General features: G+C 42.2%; 1 protein-coding gene, 1 long non-coding RNA gene and 1 other non-coding gene across 3 annotated transcripts; 1 reads left to right on the forward strand and 2 right to left on the reverse strand.

The window, feature by feature from the left end:
* Positions 1-990: 990 nt before the first annotated feature.
* Positions 991-3,971, reverse strand: LOC141573209 (uncharacterized). Its single transcript, XR_012498898.2, has 2 exons — positions 2,057-3,971; positions 991-1,593 (listed from the first exon to the last, which is right to left on the reverse strand). It is a non-coding gene; the product is annotated as an uncharacterized LOC141573209 (long non-coding RNA).
* LOC141567027 (small nucleolar RNA SNORD93) lies at positions 1,933-2,006 on the reverse strand. Its single transcript, XR_012489426.1, has one exon. It is a non-coding gene; the product is annotated as a small nucleolar RNA SNORD93 (small nucleolar RNA).
* Positions 3,972-17,070: 13,099 nt separating the features above from the next.
* On the forward strand, positions 17,071-24,461 carry TOMM7 (translocase of outer mitochondrial membrane 7). The gene is made up of 3 exons (XM_019727557.3): positions 17,071-17,247; positions 20,138-20,186; positions 24,236-24,461. The coding sequence occupies exons 1-3, from the start codon at positions 17,145-17,147 to the stop codon at positions 24,249-24,251; spliced, it is 168 nt and encodes a 55-aa protein (XP_019583116.2). The 5' UTR covers positions 17,071-17,144; the 3' UTR covers positions 24,252-24,461.
* The last annotated feature ends 702 nt before the right edge of the window (positions 24,462-25,163 follow it).

Here is a 25,163-nt window from a genome sequence, read left to right on the forward strand (position 1 = left end):
ACAGCCTGGTCATGTAGTAGTCATGTTGGCAATTCTCCAACTCCCACTTTAGTTCTGCTCAACACGCAGGCATGTGCTGTGCCAACAAGGGCCACTTGACTGCAAAAACGGTGGGACTGGTTTAACCTGTCACCCCATTTTTCTTTGGTGATGCTTTTTTTACTTAACGTGTTGGACAACTGGATTACGATGGTATGGGGAAGGGGACTTCGGGGTAGATGGAGCAGGGAATGTCGTAAACCTGGAACCACCAGGGGGCATCAGAAGGGCAGTGTTTGCTCCTGTGGGCAAGAGGGCCCAATGGATCTGTCGGAAGCACGCAGTCAGGTTCCGCGGGTTAGACCTACTACCTATAAAACTAGGGCTCACAGCCAACGCCTGGCCCGTCCTTCCTTTCAAAAGCATCATTGACTATCCCAAAAGGGCAAGTTCAGACTGGCTCAGGAATAAGTCACGTGGCCTATGCCTTTGAGATAGACTCAAGCCCAATTGCTTAGCACCTCACATCACTTGCCTAATTCCCAGGCTAAGCCAGTATTGGCCGAGGCCATTCAAAATTTTCTTGGAAGTGAAAGTTGCCAATGTGGAAAGCAGGGTTAACCCAAAGCAGTGCTAACAAAGTTACAGGGCATATACAGGGTAAGAGAACATTCGAACTCCTTTGTCTACCACATGGCCACTAGAAGGGATTGTCGAGATTGAGGGAGAAGGGCCATACCACAAGTGAGATTTAAAATGCTGCTGTTAAGGAAAGGAATATGTTGCCTGACTGATCCATAAGGATAAATTTTATATTCTTGGTAAGTGAGCCAATGTTATCTTTTGGTCCTGTTTCTCGGGTATTTGGGTGCATAAGTCAATTATGTGACTTATACCCCAAAGTGATTTTTGACGTTTTTGTCACTTTTAGTGTCTCAGGAACTCATTCAAGTGCTGACCCCACGGCCTTCTCATCAAATTCATTGGAAATGTCAATGATGCCAGAAAAGGTAAATTTTAAAAGTTGTGTTTATTGAAGCATAATTTACATTCAGTAAAACTCACTCCAAATTTCACCAACGCAATTTACCACCATAATCAAGATGTAAAACAGTTCCTCAAAATTCCCTCATGCCCTTGTGCAACCAACTCCTCCCCTTAGGAATCCATTGATTGGTTTTGTCAAAAGGGTCAAATTTAATCATTAAAGTGATCTATTATGGAAAAATCTGAAGGATATAAAACCTAGTTTTTAAAAGGGTACTTTGGAACATGTAATCTTTAGAACAGTCAAGAGTGGAATTTTAAAATAATCTTTGTAAATTAAAGCAATTGATAAAGTTGTCTACGATAGTTGTAGACTAGCTAGTCTAGTTATTGTGTCAAACTGCAGGCTGGTAGAAAAAAATCCTTTAAATAATGGAATTATATTCTATGGAAATTTCATATGGGGCAGATAATATGTTCTTACAGATATTTGGCACCTTCTCAAAATTTACTCCTGCTACCATGCATGAAAGGGACAAAGAAAGCAAAAACTTTTTTGCATATTATCAATCGTCACATGTTCAAGTACACCTTATTTACGTGAAAAGCTTCTGTCAAGCACCAGCCCTGTAAAAGAAGTGTAACAGTAGGTAATTAGATCAGCAATTGCTATGTAAGACACATCATTAAGAAAACAAATAGTTTATAAAACTGTAGGTAATAGAATTCCCCAACATATTACATTGTCAACTCAGACACAGTAATGTTTTGACATAAATACAATTCCCCCCCCCCCCAAAATCCTAACAATTCACCCCCCCCCCCCGCCTTCTTTCTGGAGGACTTCAATTCAAAAGGGCCACCCATGGAAAAGATACATATTTTGAAAGATTAAGTGTCAATTACTTAAGCATACTTTTTGAAGTGGGGAGAGATGTGACTAAATTTAATAAATTCCTATCAAGTTGGCCTCAGGTAAATCCTTTAACCCATCAGAGCAGAAGCATATTCACTCAGATTAGAGTTCTCATCCTTGGCCAAGAATTCTATTCAACTATTTAGTAACTCAATCCAAATTCTCTCCATTTACCTGAAGTTTGTCAGCATCTTGAAGTGGACTGAGCCTGGTAGAAAAGTGAGAACATTGTTAAGAATACCACACGGTAACTTTTTTCATGTTTTGTTATGGTAAAGAATGTCTTTCTCTTATTGTGGTGATCTACTAGATACCTTTGATGAAAAGCTCCTTTTGAATAGAATTCTTATTTTAAAAAGTTGCATTCCCCAAATTTCCTGCCACTTGGGAGTCTCCTGTAATTTCTAGATAGGAGTAAAATAAATAGTGAACTACATTCCTATACTTTGGAAATCCATTTAATACGATGTCAGCAGTCACCATCTTCCCAACTTTTATCTTTGTGACATTAGTGTGGAATATCAATTTTAGAAAACATAAACATTACTGGCAACAGTATTTGCTTAGGATAAAATGAAACAAATCTTTAACAGATTTAAAAACCAAAGGAAGCCAGGAAATGTTTACCCAGGAGCTCAGACCAGTCTTCAGCACTTGCTCAGTTTCCACGATCTTTAAATAGACATTGCCTCAAGCCGCTGTGAAACGCTGCCTGGCTCCAGTCACCTTTTCACAAGGAATTGTTTAAACAGTCTGGCTCAACACCTACTGGCAATTGTAAAACAAAGCCCGGCCACTGCTTTTTCCAGTGTTGTGCTATTTACGAGACTGAGGTACTCGGGGAAACTTGCTCATGTATTTCGGGTCTATGCATATGGCTGAAAAGGAGTACTTACAACACAGCCTGCAACACTACACCTTTTATCCTCTTTAAAAGCATGATACATCGTCGTGCTATCTAGTTGCCTAGTCAGCAAAAGGATCTCTCACAACTGGGTCCAATGCGTAAAGCCTTACATTGCAGAAGATTACTAAGTGGTACCTATGACAGTTACAATGATTCTTTCATTCACTCACTGACCCCTAAATTTAGATCTTTACAGATGTAACTAAATTCAGACAACTCTATTATAACAATGTGTACGAACATTTAAAATGCCCACTGATACTGAAGAGAGCCTCCAGGAAACTTAAAAGTGATTCCTGGAGACCAGCTTTCTCCAGGGCAGCCCTGCCTGTTTCTCTATCGTGGTGGACCCCAGTGGTCCAGATTTTCTCCCAGGACAGAAAACCGAGACTGGCCTCACAACCCTGAAAACGTTATCCGCTCCCGGGAAGACTCACCACCATGCGAAGTGGCGGCTGAAAGGCATTTGTGGCGGGGGAATGGCTGTGTGGTTGAAATCCCCTCGGTTTGTCGCTAACCCTGTTGTTACACTGCTCGGCGCGGAAACTTAAAGCATTTCGGATCCACGATCTCATGCACTTCCTAAACTGGCGGCGTCCGGGTTATTAGCACCCGTGGGCGGGCGAGGGCCCCGAGTGCGCCAAGAACCCCGACACCATCCCGGGGTGTGCGCCTCCGCCCCGGGTCGGTTTGATTCTCGAAACTTTTCATTGAAAAGGAGCATGAAGCTCCCTGCGGCCCGGATCCCTTCGGCGTCCGGGTCACAGGCAAGAGGTGGCGGGCGCCCGGGCCATTGGGGAAAGGGGACCTTAGGCCCCACGAAGGTGCTTCTCGGGGAAGAAGGGCCTCCGGCACCACGTGCGTGTCCCCGCCCATCACAGCGACTCCTCCGGGGGCTCCTTCCCTGGCGCTGGAAAAGCCTCTCCCGAAGGGTCGCCGAGCTGAGGCCGAACCCCAGTCTCGGTGGCCCAGATGGGAAGGGTACAGGGACCAGGAGGGGCGCGCCTAGTAAGTGTCACCGGAGAGACCCCAGGCCACCTGGCCGGCTCCGGCATCAAGGCAGTCGGAGGTCACTTACCAAGTCGCGCGCCGAGGCCGAAAAGGAAAGGCACCGGGGAGACTAAGTTTAAAAGGGGCCTGGGCCGTCAGCACCCGGAGGCAGCCAACCAAAAAGTTGCCCAACCGCCGCTCCCCGCCCAGCAGCCGCCCCTGCCTAGCACCCGCCCTGCCTGCTGCGCTGGGAGGCCCTCGCGTGCCCCCTGTCGCCGGCCTGGGGAAAAGCGGGGCACGCGAGGGCCCGGGTCCCCCAGGCCGGTCCTCGGAGTCTGCGGACTCCGTGAAATCCACCCCAAACACCTCCGTGGGTGTGGTGTCCATTTCCTTCGCGGCAGGTTCGATTAAGCTCCTGGCACTCAAATAAGGTTAGGTATTTCGCCCCACCCCAAGTATTCCTTGCCGTCCCCCGGGTGTTCTGCAAGTCACAGAAGCCCTGCAAGACATGACTTGTCCTCCCCGGCCTTGCTCTTCCTTTCAGTTTTATCCTTAATCTGTCCTTGGAATTTTGAGATTTGGGGCTTCCTAGAAACTGGAACACTTGAGTTCATTTTGGTTGGAAGGAGTGTTCAGTACAACAAATACTTATTGAGTGCTGGCTTTGTGCCAGGCATTGTGATGGGTGCTGGGAGTGCGAAGTGTTAAGACGGGGATTGTAATCACCTCTCTGGGTGGTTTTGCTGCTGCTAGAGGGGAGCTTGCCCCCCTGACCCACCCCCCTCCGTATTTCATTGTGGAAGAACTTCTGCAGAATATTACCCCTAGATTCTGCCCACCCTTTCCGCATTCCCTTTCAGAAGAGGAAGGAATTTCAATAAAATCCTGTGCTAACATGAATTTTGAGAGCTTGCAAACTGGGGTAGGCTTGTTGGCATCCATCCTCTCCCTGTCCCCTGTTCCCAGTGGAGCAGATTAAGATTATCTTCTCTCATGGCAGGGGAGACAGGGGGTAAGAAGTGACCACCTGGAAGCCACTGAGGGTTTCGTGGTTTCTTGGTTCAGAGTACAGGCAATTGGGAAATTATAAGTGTCACTACCTTTACCTATGTGTTTTTTCGATAGTCCAAACCAAGTGAAAGATAGTATTTTTCGTGAACCCTGCAATAACATGATCCTGCATTTTACTCACTGAAAATTTTTTGGCCCCCACATGGCTCATCTTTCCCAAAGAAGAGCTGATCCATTAGAAGGCGGTCAGCTATGAGGACTCACATTCTTTTTCTTCCTTCACTGCCCAGGACCAGTATAAGGAGATGGTGACCCAAGGTCTGAACTAAGAAGAGGGGTACAACAGACTCAGCTCTGAAAACTCTATCTTATCAGTAGTAAAGCTACCACTTTAATCTCCATCCTGTATCTTGTGTCTGAGTTAGTTCTGAATGTGGAAGGGGAAGAAAGCACATGATTTACAACCCTCCCCAACCCTGCAGTTGCCTGATCCTCATTCCCAGGAGATCCTAAGACTCACTGACTGTTCTCAGTGGAGGAACATCAGACACAGATCTACTAGGACGTTTGCTTTCACAAATTAATTGGCCCATTCATTTACTTTTGTCTCTGTGTTTAGTGCATATTTCAGTGTGTTGTTGTAGTGTAGAGTCAGAAGACAAAGCAACTGCAGACATGATTTATGATTTAAATGATCACTCCAGTCAGGTAACACTTTAACTGGCATCATTGGACCATTTGCCACGTGCAGGTCTTGGCCCAGGAGCCTGCCTGTTCCAAGCAGCTGCAGGCTTGTTTTCAAGCCAAGAGAGACTGTCTACCCTGGCTGAGGCCTGTTGGTTTTATCTGCCTAAATAAACCTGGGTGACTGATTTCAGCAATTAGAGGGCATACAGATAAGTATCCTGGAAGCTCTGGCATATGGACCCCTGTATGGGTACAAACAGACTATTAAAAAAATCCCCTCTCGGGTTTGTTATTTACAAACCTGAACATTGGTGGTCACCGTACTTCTAGGAAATAATGAATACAGAGATAAAATAGAATTCTATTTAGTTACATATTCAATAGATCACCTTTATTGATAAGAATGATCTAGTTGGTTGTAAAATAAGTAAAACAAAACCATTCTTTAACTCCACATCTTTCTGCCACTAGCCCCTCATTTCTCTGTTTCTTTTTGTAGCAAAACGCCTCAAAATGATTGTCTATGTTTGTCTCCAATTCCTCTCCGCCATTTTTTTCTGAATCGAATTATGTTGGGCAGCCCCTAAGATGGTCCCCAGTGACCCCATTTCCTGCTATTCGGGTCATTGTGCAATTACCTCCCCTGGAGTGTGGGCTGGACCTAGTGAATTTCTTTTAATGAATAGAATCAGCAACAGTGATGGGATGGCATGTGAAAAGATGCCCCACATCATATATCATTAGGGAATAGCAAAATAAAACAACAATGGCATACTGTTATACATCTATTGGAATAGCTGAATTCCGAAACACTGAAAGCGTCGCGTGCTGGTGAGGATGTAGAGCAACAGGAAGTTTTCATTCCTTGCTGCTAGTCATGCAAACTGGTACAGCCACCTTTGAAGACAGTTTGACTGTCCTTTGCAAAACTAAACCTACTCTTACCATATAATCCAATTACACTCCCTGGAATTTACCCAAAGGAGTTGAAAAGTTTCGTCCACACAAAAACCTACACACAGATGTTTATCATAGCTTTATAATTGCCAACACTTTGAAGCAACCAAGATGCCCTTCGACAGGTGAATGGACGAATAAACTGGTCCATCCCAGACGATGGAATATTATTATCTCCTGTGCTACAAAGAAATAAGCTATCAAGCCGTGAAAAGACCTGGAGAAACTTAAATGCATATTACTACGCGAAGGAAGCCAATCTGAAAAGTTTACCCTACTGTACAATTCCAACTATGTGACATTTTGGAAAAGGCAAAAGTATGGAAACAGTAAAAAGATCAATGGTAACCAGAGTTTGGGGTGGGAGGGAAGATGAACAGGTGGAGCACAGCGGATTTTTAGGGCAGTGAAACTACTCTGTATGATACCGTGTTTCCCCGAAAATAGGACCTAGCCAGACCATCAGCTCTAATGTGTCTTTAGGAGCAAAAATTAATATAAGACCTGGTCTTATTTTACTTTAAGATAAGACTGGATCTTTATAATATAATATAACATAATAGTACTGGTTCTAATATTAATTTTTGCTCCAAAAGATGCATTAGAGCTGATTGTCTGGCTAGGTTTTATTTTCAGGGAAACAGGGCACTATAATGGTGGATACATGTCATTATACATTTGTCCAAACCCACAGAATGTACTACACAGGGTGAACCCTAATGTAAACTTTGGACTTTGGGTGATAATGACATGAGGGGAATGTTGGTAGTGGGGGGAGGCTGTGTGTACAGCGAAGATGTGGGAAGTCTCCCTACTTTCTGCTCAATTTTTCTGTGAACCTAAAAAACCAAAGTCTTTTAGATAAGTGATGGGATGTCACTTCCAAGATTATATTACTAAAGAGTGTGGCTACCATCTGGGGCTGCTTTCTCTTGCCTTTTCTCAGATTCCTTGCTCTAGGGGAAGCAGGCTGCCATGTTGTGAGCTGACCTATGGAAAGACCCCCCTTGGCAAGGAATAGATGTCTTAGGCCAAAAGCCAACAAGGATCTGAGGCCTGCCAGGAGCTACATGAGCAGCTTGGAAGTGAACGCTGCCATGAGCCTGGCAAAGAGTCTAATACACTAATCTGTCACTCCATGGCAATAGCTCTTTTCAAGGTCTGTAGTGATTTTAGTGGTTACCTTAGTCGTCCTGTCATTTGCAGATATGATCATCCTCTCCTCCTTGAAATACATCTCATTTGGCTTCCCGGTCACGATACTTTCTTGGTTTTTCTGCAACCTCACAGTTGCTTCTTCTCAGACTTGATTACTGAATCCTTTTCATTTTCCCACCTTTACTCTGCGGGGTTCTCCCGGGCTCAGATCTCATCTCTCTTTGATCTGCTCCTATCTAGGCAACAATTTCATCTGGATGTGTAGTTTTAAGCACCGTTTTTACTCTTTGACTCTTAAATTTCTGCTGCAGGCCTACACCGTTCCCTGACTAGCTGTCTCATATGTCCAACTGCACACTCAACATTTGCACGTGGGTTTCTAAAAGGCATCTTGAAATTAACTTACCCCAAACTGAACTCTTGATGTTTCACCTTTCAGAATGGATCTTCCCACCATTATCCCCACTTCAGCAGATAGCAATTTTCATCCTTCAAATGCCTATGGCAAAAACCTTGGAGGCATCCCAGACTCCTCTGCTGCTCTTACGTCTGACATCCATCAATCAGCAGCAAGTCCCTCCCATCAGCTCCACCTCCAATTCGCAAATCTGACCATTTCCCAACCATCCTGGAGTCCAGGGCTGCATTATCTCTCTCCTGATTATTTTTTAACAGATACTTTGCTTCCACCTTTTCACGTACAGTCCATTCTCCACATAACAGCCAGAGCGAGCGCTTTAAAACATAAGCGAGACCATGCTGCTCCTCTGCTCAGAACTCTTGAGTCATCTCTCCTTTTTCTCAGTGGAAAGGCCAAGTCCTTTCGATGGTTTACAAGGCAGTACAGGATTTGGCCTCCATTTCTTCTCTGTCCTACCCCCTGACACGCTTCCTCTTGCTCATTTGCTCCGGCCACTCTGGCCTGTTCGCTGCCCCTCCAACATGCCACACATGGCCTCAGGACCTTGCATGTGCTGTTCCTCTGCCTGAAATGCTCTCCCTCTAGGTTTCATCTTGGCTTTCACTGTCTCTTCCTTCAGGTCTCTGTTCATAAGCCACTTGTTATGGCTGAATTGTGTTCCCTAAAGTTCATGTGTCAAAGCCCAAACCCCCTATGTGATTATATTTGGAGAGGGGGCCTTTAGGGAGATAATTCAGGTTAAAGGGGGTCCTAAGGATGGGGTCCTAATCTGGCAGGACTGGTGTCCTATAAGACACTAGGAATTTCTCTTTCTCCCCCCCACCCCCCGCTCTCCACATGAACAGAGGCAAGGCCATGTGAGCATACAGCCACAAGCACTGTCTATAAGCCAGAAACAGAAGACTTACTGGAAACCAAATTGACAATTTGATCTTGGACTTTGATGTGCCAGAACGGTGAGAAAATAAATATCAGTTGTGTAAGTGACCCAGGTTGTGGTATTTCGTTGTGGCCATCCTAACTGACTAATACCCCACTGAGGAAGCGAGGCCTTGTATGGCCACCTTGTACAAAGCGCCAGGGCCCCTCGTATCACCCAGCATGCCTAGCCCCCTTCACAGCACTTTCACCTCCTTTTCTTGTTTGCTTGTTTGTCGTTCCTCTCCCCTGAATAGAACATCAGTGCTGTAAGAGCAGAGACATGGACCCATAGCCCATTGCACTGCGTCTGGCACATCTTCGATCCTCACTCAGTGGTTGTTAAATGCTCATGATTGAACTTGGGCAATATTCCCTCATGCTAACATTGCCTCCAAATTCCTCAGACAATGACAGGTGCTCAAAGGAAGAAAATACTGTCAAAAATTGAGCTCTACTCATAATGGTCCCCTAGCTTATACAGCTGCACCGACATAATTCTTGGAATCAATCAGGGATTATACTTAGCTGCATATACTAAGTCAATAGACTAGGGCTTAACTAAATAGTGGTTTTATTTTCCTCATATAACGATTCAGAACTGGTGCAAAGGGACCCAGTTCCTTTCTCTTTCTGTTCAGCCATCTTTAAGATATAGCGTTAGCCCTTCTGATTGACTCCTCGTGGTTACAGGATGGCTGCTGCACGTCCAGCATCTCATTTGCATCCCAGGCAAGAAGACTGGAAATGGTGAAGGGCAAAGCAAATGCCATCTGAGGTAGTTCGTTAAAAAATGCCTTTCCAGAAGCCCTAATTGGTGATTTCCACTTAAATCTCATCGGCTAGAACTGAGTCACATGCCCTTCTGGAGCTGCAAGTGATACTGGGAACTGCATTAAAAAAGGAAAAAGCTGGGCACATTACCACCCTGAACCAAACTGGGAAAGAAGTAGCACAGTAATGGAAATTGTCTAGGTATCCAGTAGTGTGAGCCTCTTCCTCTTGCACCCAGAAAATTAGTTTCCCCACTTCTCAATTCCTAAAAGGATGTAATCCCAACACCATGTTCCATGAGTCTACTTTAATCTGGATGAAGTTTCAGGTATGAGAACAACGTGGACAGAATTCCTGAGTGGACACGAGAAAGCGGCTCTTTGTGGCTGGCTCAGAAAGGGCGTCTGGGATGGAGAATAATTGCAGATCAGCTTTGTTCAGTTGTATATTTATGTAATTGTTCTAATCAACATTGCCAGGTTTAAATTTCAAGAGGATAGGGATTTTCACTGCTTGATTTCTGTATATAAAACCCAGGCTGCCTGAACCTCAGGCAGGCAGTTGCTAATAAATGCCTTTCACAGAAATGATGATAAACATGAAGCCATTTGATTGCATTGTCCTTTCTGATGGATGCATATTTATGACCCACATTTGGAAGCCTGGAAATAGCTGCCAGGCCCATCCAAACCTGTGCTGACTAACTAAATGCAGCAATGCCACAAATGACTTCTTCTAAATCACGCTTTAAGCTTTAGAAAAGTTGAATGAAACAACGGGTACTCCCTTTGCTCTCTCCAGAGATATACATAACATGTGCGTTTCATTCCTAACCCTTGAAGAGAATAAACATCTCTGCATCTGTGACTATTCCACCTTGAAGGAGAGCGGCAGGACCTGTTCAGCTTCTCTGGCTACATCCTGTGTCCTTTCTCCTCTCCTGACCGAATGTGGCCTTCAGGTTGGGGCAGTGGCATCACAGATACTGCATGGAGAGCAGTTATTCTATATTTTTTCCATTGCTAATCTGCAGTCCCTTGAGAGCCCGTATTCTGCCAGATAGGGTGCGAGGTGGCGAGGGGCCTTTACATGTTAGTCAAATTTTTTATTGTTATATCTCCTGGTCCTTAAGCAATATCTGACACATAGCAGGCACTTACTATATGTTAGCTGAATGAATAAATGAATATATGGCAAAATAAAAAAAGAGAAAAACATAATATATTTCAAAAAATATTACCCCCTTTCACATTCCCTCTAGTAACAGTTTATGCCTCTCTCAAGATTGTTTATTGCTGTGTAGGGTCCTCCTATCCTCTAAGGATGTGAGAACTAGATTTCAGTCTGTAATGTAAATTTTCTGTCCAAAACTACCCTGTCCCAGGGCCTCCAAACTTGTAACCTGCTCCTGGGGAAAGTCTCATACCCTGATACTTGGGAGTTCCTACTCTTTCCTCGGAGTTTTGGCTACTTCCTGATGTTGACACTAACATCATTTTCTGCTAATCTGAGGGGATTTGGGGTGGGATACTTAGTCATGCTTTGTTTGTGTGTGTGTGTGTGTGTGTGTGTGTGTGTGTGTTTCTGTGTGTGTTTGTGTGTGTGTGTGTGTGTGTGTGTGTGTGTGTGTGTGTGAAAGACTGATTGGCTCTTCTTGAGTTGGAAATTTATGCTTTGTCCAATCAACAGTGGCCAATGGTGGGTCACACTGGACAGAGATGCTGGGGACTTATCCCTGTGGGTGAGGAGGGCTGATGACCAGAGTGAGCTGACACCTCCTTCAAAGTGGCCATCATTTCCTTAGGACACATTCTGAGACGGAGAACTCCTAGGTCCAAGGGCATACCCACTGACCTGGCTAATGCCACCAGTGGCAGGCCCTGTGAATAGTGGGCCGTGGAGATTTAAATGAGCTGGCACTTGAGTGTGCTGTGTGCAGGGAACAACTCCGCAGGAGGTGCCACCTATTTCCTTAGAAAAAAAACTTTGACTCTTTCCAAGTTCTGTAGCCTAGAATACTGAAGAGAAAATGTTTAGCTTGAAAAAGTTTAAAGGCAGGTGTTGGTTACATACTTGTTCTTGGCGAAATTCAATGTGCAGTTCCTTTTGGGAAAAAATAAAGCCTGCACTTTGCTTTCCAGCCCAGATGAACCAGCACACGTGTGACTTTGGGTGCCATTCCAATCGGTGGAAGCCAACATTCTGAATATCACCTGTGAATAAGACCCTTTGGAATGTCTGGTTTTTAACTAAAATTGTTTCTCTATGTGTCCAATAGGATGATTTGCCTGTAAAATGTGCTATTACGGAGGGGTCAGCCTCTTGGATGGGTTATTAAGCTGTTTATTTAAGTGAGGCAGAATGGCTGATAAATGCAAATGCTTTATTTATCATTACAACCATGTGGCACACCTTCTGACAGTCATTAGTGACAGGATTAGAAAACAAAAGAGCCCAGAAAGTCATATTGTTTTAAATAAAAATTAGATTTGGATGCGGCTCTCTTTGACACTCCTTAAACTGAGATTGAATCTGCCATGCGATAACTCCTCTTACTTCTGATTGTAGCTAGAGGATGGTGGTAATGGCTCTAGGTGATAGTGTTACTTGCCAATCTTTTATCTGCACAGGGGAGTCTACTTAAGTAAGTCGTGCTCCCTCTATGTCATCTAACCCTCAAGATAACTGGCAGGTAACCAGCGCAGGTAATCCCCATGTTGCAGATGTGACAGCCAAAACAGAAGAGCTAAGTGACCTGCTCATTGTCAAACAACCAGTAAGCAGCAGCCTAGGATGAGAATTCACCCTGATTCCCCAGCCACGGATTTCCTGCTAGAATCTGTATCGTGGTTACACCGTTTGGTGCATAGACCACTCTTAACCATGGAGTCAAAGACTGAGTGCACACAGATGGACACTGTTATTACCTTGTAGCGATTTTAAGAAAATCTGAACTACTTTGCCTTCCTAGGGGACAAGTAAAATAATTTATTTAAAGAACTACCTTGAATCTGTAAAAGGGGAAGCTATGTATGTCCTGATCTGGAATAATCACTAAGAAATATCCTTAATAGTTTTTATTTTGACACACTTTAAGACTTACAAGAGGTTACAAAAATTGTACGGAGAGTTTCTGACCTACAGGAACTCTCCCTTCACTGAGCTTCCCCAGTAATAACCTTATACATAACCGTTATATACATCGTCAAAAAGAGGAAATTGACAATGATACAATACCGTTAATTCAAAGAAAGACTTTATTCAGGTTTCTAAGGAAAATTTTAAAATAAAAAATGAAGGTATGATGGAGAGTGTATAGTATGAATTCTATTTGTTTATTTTAAAAGAGAGGGGAAGGGTGTGTGTGTGTGTGTGTGTGTGTGTGTGTGTGTGTGTGTGTGTGTGTATGTATTTGCTTCCATATGCCTAGGTATCTCTGGAAGGGTACATAAGAAACTAAACACATTGAGTTGCCTCCAGGTAGGAAACTGGGTACGAAGCTGCCAAAGGCAGAGAGAATTTGAACTGTTATGTTCTTTTGGGCCAATCCATCCATTTTTTAAAAAGGGAATGAGGAATCTTTTTATGTACTCATACAAAATAATTTCTAAATTATATTTTTCAGTGTCAAACACAAGGTAAATAAGTGTGTATGCATTTCATTTACCATAAAAAGGTGTGTGGGAGGGGAAGAATGTGTGTCTTTCTTTCTAGATGAATAGATGTTTCTGAAAGATATATAGGAAACTGGTAACATACAGGAAACATTGGTTTGCCTCCAGGGATAAAAATGGGCAGCAGGGAACTGAAGTGGGAGGGCAACCTTTTATAATATACCCCTTTGTACCTTTTAAATTCAGACAATGTGAATTTATTTCCTTTTCAAGAAACATAAAGAAAATGGAAAAAATTAAACCCTAAATATAAATTGCTTTCCCCTTGTAAATTTTTTTTCCTCTAAAATATTCAGTGACTTTCCAGCTACTCTTTGGCTACAATCCAAATTTTTTAACTTGACATTTACATTCTTTTTATAACTTGGTCTCATTATTTTCTGCTTGGAGCATTCTGTTCTACCTAAAGCATTTCACTCTCTCATAATTGTGTACTTCCTGGCATTTCTTTATTCTTCGCTTTCTCTTCTCCAGCCATCAGAAACCAGCTCAGGTTCACAGCAGGGAAGTTTTCCCTGAAGAGTTCAGCCCTCTATGACTTTTCTCTCGTCCAAATTCTTTAACAGTATACGAGTATTGTCTGTCCTACACATTTTGGTTTTTGTCCCATACCCTCTTGTCTTACCAAGGATATGTGTACTCTGTCCCCAAATAAAATTACCAAATCCTTGTGGGCAATGGCCGAGTATGACAGTTTTCTAAAACCCCCTTTTCCTGGCAGAGTTTTACACTCGGTTGATGTCCCAGTGACACTTTTTGACTAATCTCCTTTTCATAGAAATTTTATTCCTCGCATATGCTTGTCTAATGTGCTTAAGAATCCCAGACTGTATCATAACAATAAGAAATCGTGCATCCACCCAAAAACACCCTAGCAGAAAAAAAGGACAAAGTAAGAGTTAAAATTCAAGAAAGGAAATGATGCTTGAATAGCAATATATTTTTAAACATAACATTTTCTTGAAAACAAGATGCGTGATAACATTTTCCCTTTTTTTCATTTTGGCTCATATATTTGGCTGCATTTTGGAAAGTAGTCCCTATTTTCCGGGTAACCATGGTGAATTAATTAGCTTTTCTGATAACGTTATCAACTGGTTCTTGAGGTTCTCATTTTGAGTAAATGGCAGAGTTGACTTCGAATTTTGGCACGTCTGATCTCACTGAGCTCCACGGGACTTCTAAGCCTGCATTCTTTTCTTCACAGCAACAGAGTGTTGCTAGCTTCCCTCCATTGCATAGCGATGTACTAAGATTCAATGGAGACTAAGCGTGAAATGTATTCCTCCAGGAGCTTATACTCGATTGCATGTCGCGTTAGTATGTCCCTTGCCCATTTTATGGCTGTGTTATAGTAGGTGCAGCCACTTCCTAGAGGAGGGTCTAGAGAAAAAACTTCTGAAAAAGGTTGATCTTTGAAACTGAAATCAGTAAGAATGAAGAAGCAAACAACAACATACTAACGATAATAGTGTTAGCTTACCTTTGATTAAGTGTTTATTTAGCAAGGCACTGTTCAGGCATAGTATCTCTTTGTCTTTACAAGAGCTGATTGAAGATGAGCACTGTTGTTATCCCCTTTTACAGATGAGAAAGGAGACTCAGAGAAGTTAGAACAACTTGACCGTCATCCTACAGCTAAGTGATAGTGCCAGGATTCAAATGCAGAGCTTTTGCCCCTGGCTTTTTGTGCTTAATCTTGACTTAATGTTATTGTTTTTCCAAAGATTAGTCACATGGACAAGTAACCTATTAATATACTTGTCTTACTCCCTCTTCAAGTGGAAGACTGTACCTCATTTTCTTATGTTTCTCCACACCTGACCCATAGCACAGGGAGCTGCGCATTGTCAGTACTCAATACTCCGGGAGGAATAAATGCATAGATGGCTTTTAGGGCTTATAAATGTGTGTTATTAAGACTATGATGTTCAGGTTCAAAATTCAACAAACCAACTATGTACCAGGCAGAGGACCATAAATGATATCCGTGAAGTGCCTGGCACATGGAGGTGTCCAATACATACTTTTATTAATACATTTACATGATCTGATTGAATTCTTCTTGCACACAACCCAGTTAGGTAGAGTGGATTAGCCAGCTCAGGCTGCAATCACAGACCACCACAGTCTGGGTGGCTTAAACAACAGAAATTTATTTTCTCACAGTTCTGGAGGCTCAGAGTCCCAGATCAAGGTGTAGGCATAGGAGGCCTGGGTTTTTGGCTTGCAAAGGGCTGCCTTCTCACTGTATCCTCCTATAGCTTTTCCTCTGTTCATGTGCGTGGGGAAAGAGCTCTGGTGTCTCTTTCTCTGCCTATAAGGACACCAGCCCTTTCCGACTAGAGTCTACCCTTATGACCTCATTTAACCTTAATTACCTCCTTAAAGACCTGCTCTCCAAAGCTCTCTAGTGGGGGTTAAGGCTTCAACATAAGAATTTTGTGGGGATACAATTCAGTCCACGACAAATAGTTGCTCCTTCCCCATTTTACAAACGTGGAAAGGGTGGTTTCTGCTTTTGTGTGAAGTCTGCTGCACTGTCAGAAATGTCCACCACCCATAGTTCCATAGCTTTCTTTCCTCCTTGCAACCTAAAAGAGCTCAACCATTTGATCCTTTCCAGAGACATCTTTTTCTAAGAAAACAAAGTAGCATCTTTTCTTTGGATAGTGCTGATGAAACCCTGACAGTTGATTCTTTTCCCGTGTGTCTCACCTTTATGCATTTACCTCTCTTCTGTTATTTTACAATTAGCTGAGACCAAGGGGTTAATCATGTAATTGATTAGTTATGCTTTCATCTGCATCACAGAATGGGAACCACGGCATAGCCAGGCTTACCAACTGTGGAACAAAGCTGGGGAAGGAAAGGTCGTTCAGCATACAGCAAACTTTAGGGGAATTATCTTGTTGCCCTCTCACCAGAAACCATGTTATTCTTCATCTGATGATCTTGATATCATTATAACTCAATATTCCCTACTTCATGGCTTCTGCCTACTCGGGCGTCTACCGCTCCATGTCTTGTATTCTTTCAGTCTTACCAGCTTTAGTCAAATTGTTGTTTCTTTCTGTCCTGAGTTCACATCTCACTTATCATTTTCTGGGTACTACCGTTTATCATTGAATATGCTGTGGAACCAACAAAGAAAATTAAATGAGTTAGGAGGTGAGAGCTAGCTAGCCTTGTGAGCTGAGATAATCAGGAAAAACTTCACGGAGAGCCTGGGACTTAGCTGGCCTTAATGAGTGTTTACAGGTCCAGAAACGCAACTCTTTTCCTTCAGCCTTAGCCCTTTCAATCTTTCCTGCAGACTTAATATCCAGCTGCAGACCTTTAGTACTCAGTGATTAAAAGTCATGTTAAAACCGCACACAAGGGACTTCTCTCCTATCATAATCACTATATAGCGGAGGTGACTTTAAAAAGACGTGTAAGCCTGTGGGAAGAGAGAGGGCGTTCCAGGTGGAAGGAACCCCAAGCGCACTGCCTCAATCATCCCGCCATCCGCCAAACCGGGCGATTCCTAACGGGTTTGCAACGTGAGCTCCGGCCTCCCAGCGGGAAGCACCGACCACGCATGCGCCTTCAGTAGGCAACTCCGCGGCGAGCGACGCGGGTGACGGGCGATAAATTACGACCTCTGCTGGCGACGCTCGCGACTCTTGCCGTAAAGGCCATGTGTGGCGCGTGCGCACCACCTTTCTCTTTCGGATTCCCGACGCGGTGGCCGCTGTCGTGGGTTCTTCCTGGGCCGTCGCCATGGTGAAGCTGAGCAAGGAGGCCAAGCAGAGGCTGCAGCAGCTCTTCAGAGGCGGCCAGTTTGCCATTCGCTGGGGCTTTATTCCTCTCGTGATTTACCTGGGTCAGTGGGAGAAGCACCTGGGAGGGGGAGGAGGGGACGGAGGGAGGTGCGGAGGCTGCGACTCCATGTTTGGCTTCTAGGGCGGGAGAGAGATGTGACCACTCTGTGCGGGTCCTTTGAGGCTGCCTGGTCAGGTGCGGTCGGTCTAACTTGAGTCCGAATTCCTGTTCCGTCCTTCACTGTTCTTGTGGTTTATCACAAGTCATGTCATCCCTCTCATTCTAGTTTCACCTGTGGCAAGTGGAGGTGGCGTGCTTTTCAGGGTTGTTGGGAGAATGAGACGACCTGATGGGTGTGAAAACGACACATTTCCCTCTTTGCACTGGGTGGGTTTTCGGGGCGGTGGTCCTCACCTCTCCAGGTGGCCGGCCCAGGTGCAGACGTCGCGGATATGTCGCTGCCTCGAAGCATTATTATGACAGTTGTTGTATCATCTGCATTCTAACCTGTACAATGAAGGCTGTAGATGATTTTTATTATAGAACCCATTTTACAGGTGAGGAAACCGAGTCACAGAAGTTTTGATCCTTGTGGAAGGGCACACGGCTGTTGAGTGGGGGAGCTATGAACTCAAGAGGGGGAGCATCAGGGCCCCTACTCTTAACCATTATGCTGTACTGAAAAGTTTTGTAAATGCTCAGGCAAATATTTTCACCTAAGGCAGCACATGGGGACTTTATCCTATTTCTATCTTGGGTAGGTTGTTTTCTTTTTTACACTTGATCTTAGCCAAAAGGCCGAGAAGCGATTTGTTTTCTTTTTTAATCTTATCGCCTTACTTAGGTAGCACGGTGGAAAGAGCCCCAGCTCTTGTCCGTTTGAGCATAAAGGTTGACATTTTCTAAAACAAAATTTCACACTTTAAAATCCTGTGATTTTAACAAGATGCTGCTTGTTCCAGGTATCATGCGTTGCCTAAGAGAAAGTACACTCTTACTTAATCTTGACAGAGGCTTCGATTGTACTGGATGTTCTTCAGGCACCTTTGGCTCCCATTTCCCCATAAATTGCAAGCCAATTTATAGTCTGGGAATACTTAAGTTTTTAGGACTTAGAAAGATCTTCCTCCCTTATTTTGAATGAAATTTTTTTTTTTTGAAGCATTGCTTTCCCAGATTTTAGTGACTCTCTACCGGTATTAAGGATTAGAACAAATAATTGACAGCCGACTGTTAACAGGCTGTGCTGTTTCCCCTGTTCCTCCCAAACTCCCCACCTACCCAGTTTTCTCTTCATGGTAGAAGGGCCCAGTTTGGCTAGTGAAACACTGGGACTAGCTCTCCTTTTAGCTAAGATAGTATGGGGGCTTTTATTCTTTCTCTTCATTGTGCCATTTCCTTCTTTTCCATTGTGTGTGTGGAGTCCTGTTTTAGCCAGCTCCTGCTCTCTTGTCCCTGTGGTTTCTTCATTGCCTGTAAGTCTTTTCATCGACCTTTCCTGCCTTCTGTTTCTGAGATTTATTTTCTACTTGCCAGGAAGCTGTAGCTAGTTGCTACAATCTGTGTATCAAGAGCTTTGGTTTGAAGAGTAGATAATGCTTTTCTTTTCTACCCTGGAGTTTATTTTCCTTTTTGTGCATAATGGCTATATTCTTTCCTAGAATTACCATTATGGTGATTCCCCCCCACCCCCCCAGCATCCAGCTCAGGTTGAGATTGATGTTAAGCCCATCTTTTCAGTACTTCTTCCCATTTAATCATTGCCTGTTTCTTACACTGTATATAAATTTAATTTTATGTCTAACCTAGTTCCCAGGTTCTTTTCTCTACCTCAGCTCTTACTAAAACCTGCAACAGCAGATTTATTTTCTTGTGTAATTTAGGTTCAAACACACCTTTTTAGGGCTTCAGGGAGTATAATGGGATTATAATGCTATAAAATAGGACAGAGAGTGATATGATGGTAAAGAATCTGGACATTTACCAACAAAAAGATTTTAGTGAGTCACCTGTTGGAAGACAGTTCTCTATAGTGTCTTGAATTTCTACAAATATTGTGAGCAGAGGCTGTGACCACCCTTTGTTCTATGTTATCTATTTAAGGACGTTTGTTCTCCCTCCAGAACGAAGGGGAGAGGTGTTTACTGCCCATTATAAAAGATCCTGGTTCCCTAAATGGTTATCTCCTAAATGATGATACTCTGACTACAGCTATTGCTAGGAGTAATAAATTGTTCTTTGTTTCCGACTTGGAATCTTGAGTCTTCTATAAATATCTGAAACTTGCAGTCTAGTTTGTTGTCTTGAAAATGGGGTAAAATTTAATACCCCTCACAGTTCTTGACACCTACTCTAATTTTAACCATTTATTTCAGCAAATTAACATACATGTTCAGTTAATAAATGTATTTTAAATGGTAAAAGGTTTATTTAATCATACTTGTAATAAGAGTGTTGACTTAATCAGGTTGTTAATAACGTGAATTTTTTCCCCTCCCTTTTTTCTATCTCCAGTCTTTGATTGCTTTATAAAAAGAGGTTCATAGGGGATAAAAGAAGGTATCCTCAATTGTTTTTCAACATTTAGTTTTCTTAAAAGTAATCTTTGCTCTTTGTAGTCTTTAATCCTGTGTCATTTGGTTATTGTAATATCTTTTTTCTGGGTAGTGACTCATAATGAAAGCTAGTGCATGCTAAGAGCTGTGCTAATGGTGTGTAAAATAGGAAGAAGGTAGTTTGTTCTCTTTGTGGATTCGTGGACATAATCATTCTCTAGTGGAGATTTGAAACCGTTTTGTAGCACGGAAATCTAGATGGAGCTTGCAGATCTGAGTATCATTCTAGCTACCCTAGGTTCATTTAAAAAGAAAGCCTTGATTGTAAATGTTTTGTCTGCTGGGGTTTTAATTAGTATTTATTCTCTTTCTCTCCTCCCTTTCCCTCTCCCCCAGGATTTAAGAGAGGTGCAGATCCTGGAATGCCTGAACCAACCGTTTTGAGGTACTGTTCTTACAAATAAATGTTCCATATGTTAGTACTGAATCATTGGGAAGCAAAAGGGAGTGTTATAGGCATTGTCATGGAGCTTTACCAGTTGGTGTAGTTTTGGGCTGTTGGAAAATTGCAGCAATTTGCAAACCCATCTAGCTTATGTTAACAGGTAAGTACTTTCTCTCCCCTTCCTAATTTTCATTTACTGTGCCATGTTGTAACCATAATGAAGCATATTTTAAAAGAAAAAGAACTAATTTATCATCCTACCACTTTAAAAGATAAACTTATTTTCCCATATGTCTATCTTATCCTTATTCAGGTAAATACAATCTCTTATATGAGTACGTAGGATTTTATTTTCTTCATTTAAAATTAGAGTCCACATTCCATATATTTTCCAGTTGTTGATCACTTAGGTTTTTCAGTTTTTCAGTATTTTACATAATGATATAATGAACATTATTACGCACATGGATTTTATAGGTTTTGACTTACTCTGTGATAAACTCACGGGACTAACAAGTCAAAGTATATGAACTCATGTCTCTGAAAATGCGTTGTCAAATTTCTTTCTCAGAAACAGCCTTGCCAGTGTTTAGTAAGCATTTGTGAAAATTTTACACACACACACACAGACAGACACACACACTACACATATTCATATACTGACATGTATACGTATATATGTACTTGTATACTCATAAAAACTTCATATACACAGAGGTACGTAAAGGCAGAATCCAGAACAGGCAGGTTTGCTCTGTGGGAGGGACTGATGCTTGTGGCACTGTGATGGCTAAGACCCCTGCACAGTTGCTGTGGGATTTCAGTTTGACCCTCTATTTTACAGGAATCTCTTATGGATTTCCCTAACAGAGTCTTCACTGGCTCTTCTATGTCTTCAGTTTCTTCAAATTCCTACTCCAAGCTATTTTTTTTTCTAGAATGGGAAAAAAATAATAGTGATATTACTGTCACAATGTGTCAGCCACTATTGTAAGTGCTTTATATACAGTATTTCTAATTGTCACTTTTGTGCTTCAGAGCAGGTTACACATTCAGGAGGTGGAATCTGTCTGTCTCCAAAGCCTCCCCTCTTTCCACTGGGTCACATGGCCTTCCGCAGATAATCTTACCTCTTAGCCCAGTGCCATCTGATGGGAATTTCCTCCACCCCCTCTGTCTTGCCAGCCCCTCCTTTCTAAGAGGAAAGGGTTTTTCTTAAAGGTTACTGCCATAGGTGTTCTCAATGTGTCCATTTCTGTAGTTATTCTCTTTTCCCTTATAAAGTTCTTTGATAAATGGTCTTCACTCACTGCTTCAGATCTTCACTCCGCTCTCTCCTTTTAACCTCATTTGATTAACTGTTATGGTGTGGCTTCTTAAAACTGCTTTCAGGGATTATTACTACGTTCCTTTTTCTTAGCCTTTACTCTTTGAACTGTCAGTTTCTCTTTTTGGTAAAATGTGACGTGAGGTAACGTATCTGCTATTTACTAGCTGAATGACCTGAGACTAGTTATTTCCTTATGGAAACATTACCTTAGGAAACATTATCGGGCGGGACTACCTGGTCAAGGGTATAAACATTTTCCAAGCCCTGGAAATTACCATCAAATGTCTTTCCCCAAGAGGCGGTTACACTTTCTAAGATAAAGTTTCCTCTTTTATAAGATGGGCGTAATATCGACTTCATAGGGTTGCCGTGAAGATTGATTAAGGGTACTGTATGGAAAGTATTAACAGTACTTGGCAAGTAATATGTGAGCAGTAAACTGTTAGTAGTAATTTTTCATCTTTTTTGTGTCATTTACTTCATTTCTCCTGTGAGAACTATGCTCTAGCTACAAGATACTGTACGTCAATCCCAGAATGAACCGTATATTTTCACACCTTTGTCCGTAGGCCTGTGCTCCCTCCACCTGGAATACTACTTTCCCTCAGTTTGCACTTGATGCAAATCTGCTTCTAGAAAAGCCCGATCTCAAATGTCACTTCTTCCCTAAATCTGTTCCCATTTCTCCCAGCTGAATGCACTGTTTTTTTGTATTACCATAGTATTCTATAGTGTCTGTCATTCTCTGCTTTGTATTACTGCTTGTTGCTTATTTACGTTATATTTTGTCCTGTAAGCACCTAAAGTAGCTGCCAACAAGTGTTGAATTAACTATAGGTTGGTGCAAAAATAACTGCAGTTTTTGCAATTATTTTTAACCTTTTAAAACGTAATTACTTTTGCACCAACCTGTATGTCAAGTGACCCTAACCTCTTTGTCTTTGAATAGGAATTGATACAGCATTGCATCTTGTAGTACGATTTTTAGGCCGGACCTGCGTGCATTCTTTTTTGTGCCCCAGGTGATCCAGGCTCCAGAGGTGGGGAGAGAATGAGTCCTTCTGTTGTGCTTCTTTTTGGCTTCATTAACCCCCCCACCCCCCAGAGTTGACCCTCGTTGCGACTAGATGAAACAATCACCCCATTGCTTTTCCATTTCTTCAGCTTATTTTCAGTACTCCTCTCCTTTCTAGTGCTGACTTGCATTCGGGGTATCTGCTGGTTTCCTTCCAGGGGTATTTGTGATTTAGGAGAGAATTGACTGAGGGCCTGAAAAGGGTTGTAGATCTAGTTACAGCATTTCATGTACACCGGTGCTTGTGCTGGGGAGACTGACTCGAGAGGCCTTCTTCAGTTGCCTTGTCTGTACCCTGAATGAAACAGTTGTATCTGCTAGGGTTTTTATTAACGTAAATGTTTCATTAATATAAAACATTCATTCATATAAAGTTTATTGTTTATATGTGAATTTATTTATATAATACTTTATATAATACTTATGTAAATGATGTAGTTCATGATTTACTGGTCTGTTTCCTTTCTAAGTTGTTGGGTTCCTTGGCATTACGATAGGACCACATTCGTTTTCGTGTCCTCCCCTTTCACCCAGGGGGATGCATTGTACGTGGTTAGCAAATGTTGGTTGATATGAATGCCTTATTTAAGGTGCAGTACTTTAATGAATTTTAGTAAAATATTATTTAGGCAAAATATATCAATACTAAGGTTAACTAAGAACCATTATTCTTATTATCTATGTAAGACCAAGGAAGATTTTCTTTTCTCTTTATTTTGGGTGCTCATTACCATTGAGGAGGAGACCTTAATAGACAAATAATTGATTTTCATATCTTAACTGTATGCACAAATCTTTGGAGTTTAATGATTTTAATACACTTTTGAAAAATAAAAATAGATGCATGTTCCCCCCCACCCCAGGCAAAGGGAAAATGCTTTTTACAAATAAACTTTACAGAGTGCTCAAATTGTCATTTTGTAATGCAGTTTTATTTAAATTAACATACTAGAAATCACATTTTTCATCAACAGGACTTAGAAATAAAACAATTCTTGTCCCCTTCCGGGATCCTGTTGCTTACGTAGCGAATGATTCAGGGGTTTGGACTAGTGGCTGGGCATTTGGGGTAAGAATTAGTTGAGGCAGAAATGAAGGCTGATTGCTCTTGGGATGGGTGCGGACTCATGGTTAAGAGCGCCAGGGTCACAACTCCCTGCCATTTACGATATGTAACCATTTCATAGCCTCAGTTTCCACATCTTTAAAATAGGGGTTGTGAGTGGGAGTTGTGAACTTTCCTCACAGTGTCTGATCCATAGAAAACATTCAGTAAATGTTTTAATTTTACCGACGTTGCGTCTACATGATATAGCTTTATTTTCTGGGTTCATCAGTCTTTCATATTAATGAAGGATTAAATAAAGATAATCATTTGTTTTTGATTGACCTCAACTTACATTTTCCTTTTGTTTGTATAACAGATAACCACTCTCAAAACTAACAAAGTTGTATATCTTTAAATATAGGTTTCTGTTTGATTTTTTTTTTTTCTCAGTATGATTAATCCTTGTCTTTTAGTGACCCTGAATTTGGTAGGTGAGTAAACACAGACGTAAATGTATAAAACCTTCTAGTTCTTAAACTGTTTAAGAAGTTTTTACTTTGGGGTTAATTTATTTCTCCTCTTCACAAACATTTTAGCTTACTTTGGGGATAAAGGACTGTTTGGTCATCTGGATTTGGAAGCAATCAGTGGACAGTAACAACATGGAAGGTGTGTGCTCTGGCTGGGATAAGAGATGACACATCGTTCAGACGTTCACCAGTTGAATGGACAGGGCTCTTCTCACATGCATCTGGCTGAGTGGAACCTCTCCTGACTTATTTATGGTAGACTGTATCAAAATAAAAGTATTTAACAATGTTATGTGTTGAGTCCTTCTTGAATTGAACGTAATAGGACTGTTAGGTAAAAATCAGGGAATCTGATCTGTGCATAAATGCTACCTTAAAAAATAAGAGACTTTCCAAGTTAATTTCCTAACATGGATTCCAGTTTCCCTGTGCACTGAATGAATAACTTCCTCTGGGATGTTCTGAGGTAGTAAAAGTAGAAACAGCTCTCAGGTTGCGACAAACTGGGCCCTTCCCACACTGCATTGGAGTAAAGTTCTGATGGAAAGAAATCGGGGTTCTGTGGCTCTGTTGGTAGGAGATGGGATTGGCATTGGGGAGTGTATGCTGATTTATTTGTGAGTCTCAGATTTCCCTCAGGGGTGGTCAGCAGCTAGAGCTGGCTGGGCAAGAGTCCATGCAGAACGACACAGAACGGCATCACTTTTTATTTTCTGGTAGAAGAAAAGGCAGTTAACGGGAATTATCTTTCAGCTCTAGATCCTAGTTTGCTGGGACCTTTACCTGTATTTGAAGTCTATTTTTATTAAGCTTTTTCTGTAATTCTAACAAAATAGATTCAGTTTTGGCAATTGTAATTAATGTGGGAAAGGAGGTTTGAAACCAGGTATGACACAGCTGGGGAGGAGCCTGTTGGTTTGAATGTTTTCACCATCCAGTGTTTCAGTAGAGAGTGAGCATGGGTGTAGTTTCAGGTGACTGGAGGAGCTGCCAT

Source organism: Rhinolophus sinicus, chromosome 4 (assembly GCF_057876585.1).
Source record: "Rhinolophus sinicus isolate RSI-liver-muscle chromosome 4, RSI-T2T, whole genome shotgun sequence".
NCBI lineage: Eukaryota > Metazoa > Chordata > Mammalia > Chiroptera > Rhinolophidae > Rhinolophus > Rhinolophus sinicus.

What these genes read in the sequence shown, in the direction of transcription:
- TOMM7 (XM_019727557.3), top strand. Translation starts at nt 17,145, where the DNA reads ATGGTGAAGCTGAGCAAGGAGGCCAAGCAGAGGCTGCAGCAGCTCTTC. An exon ending in TCCTCTCGTGATTTACCTGG is followed by an intron (nt 17,248 to 20,137) that starts GTCAGTGGGAGA and finishes CCTCTCCCCCAG; the next exon opens with GATTTAAGAGAGGTGCAGAT.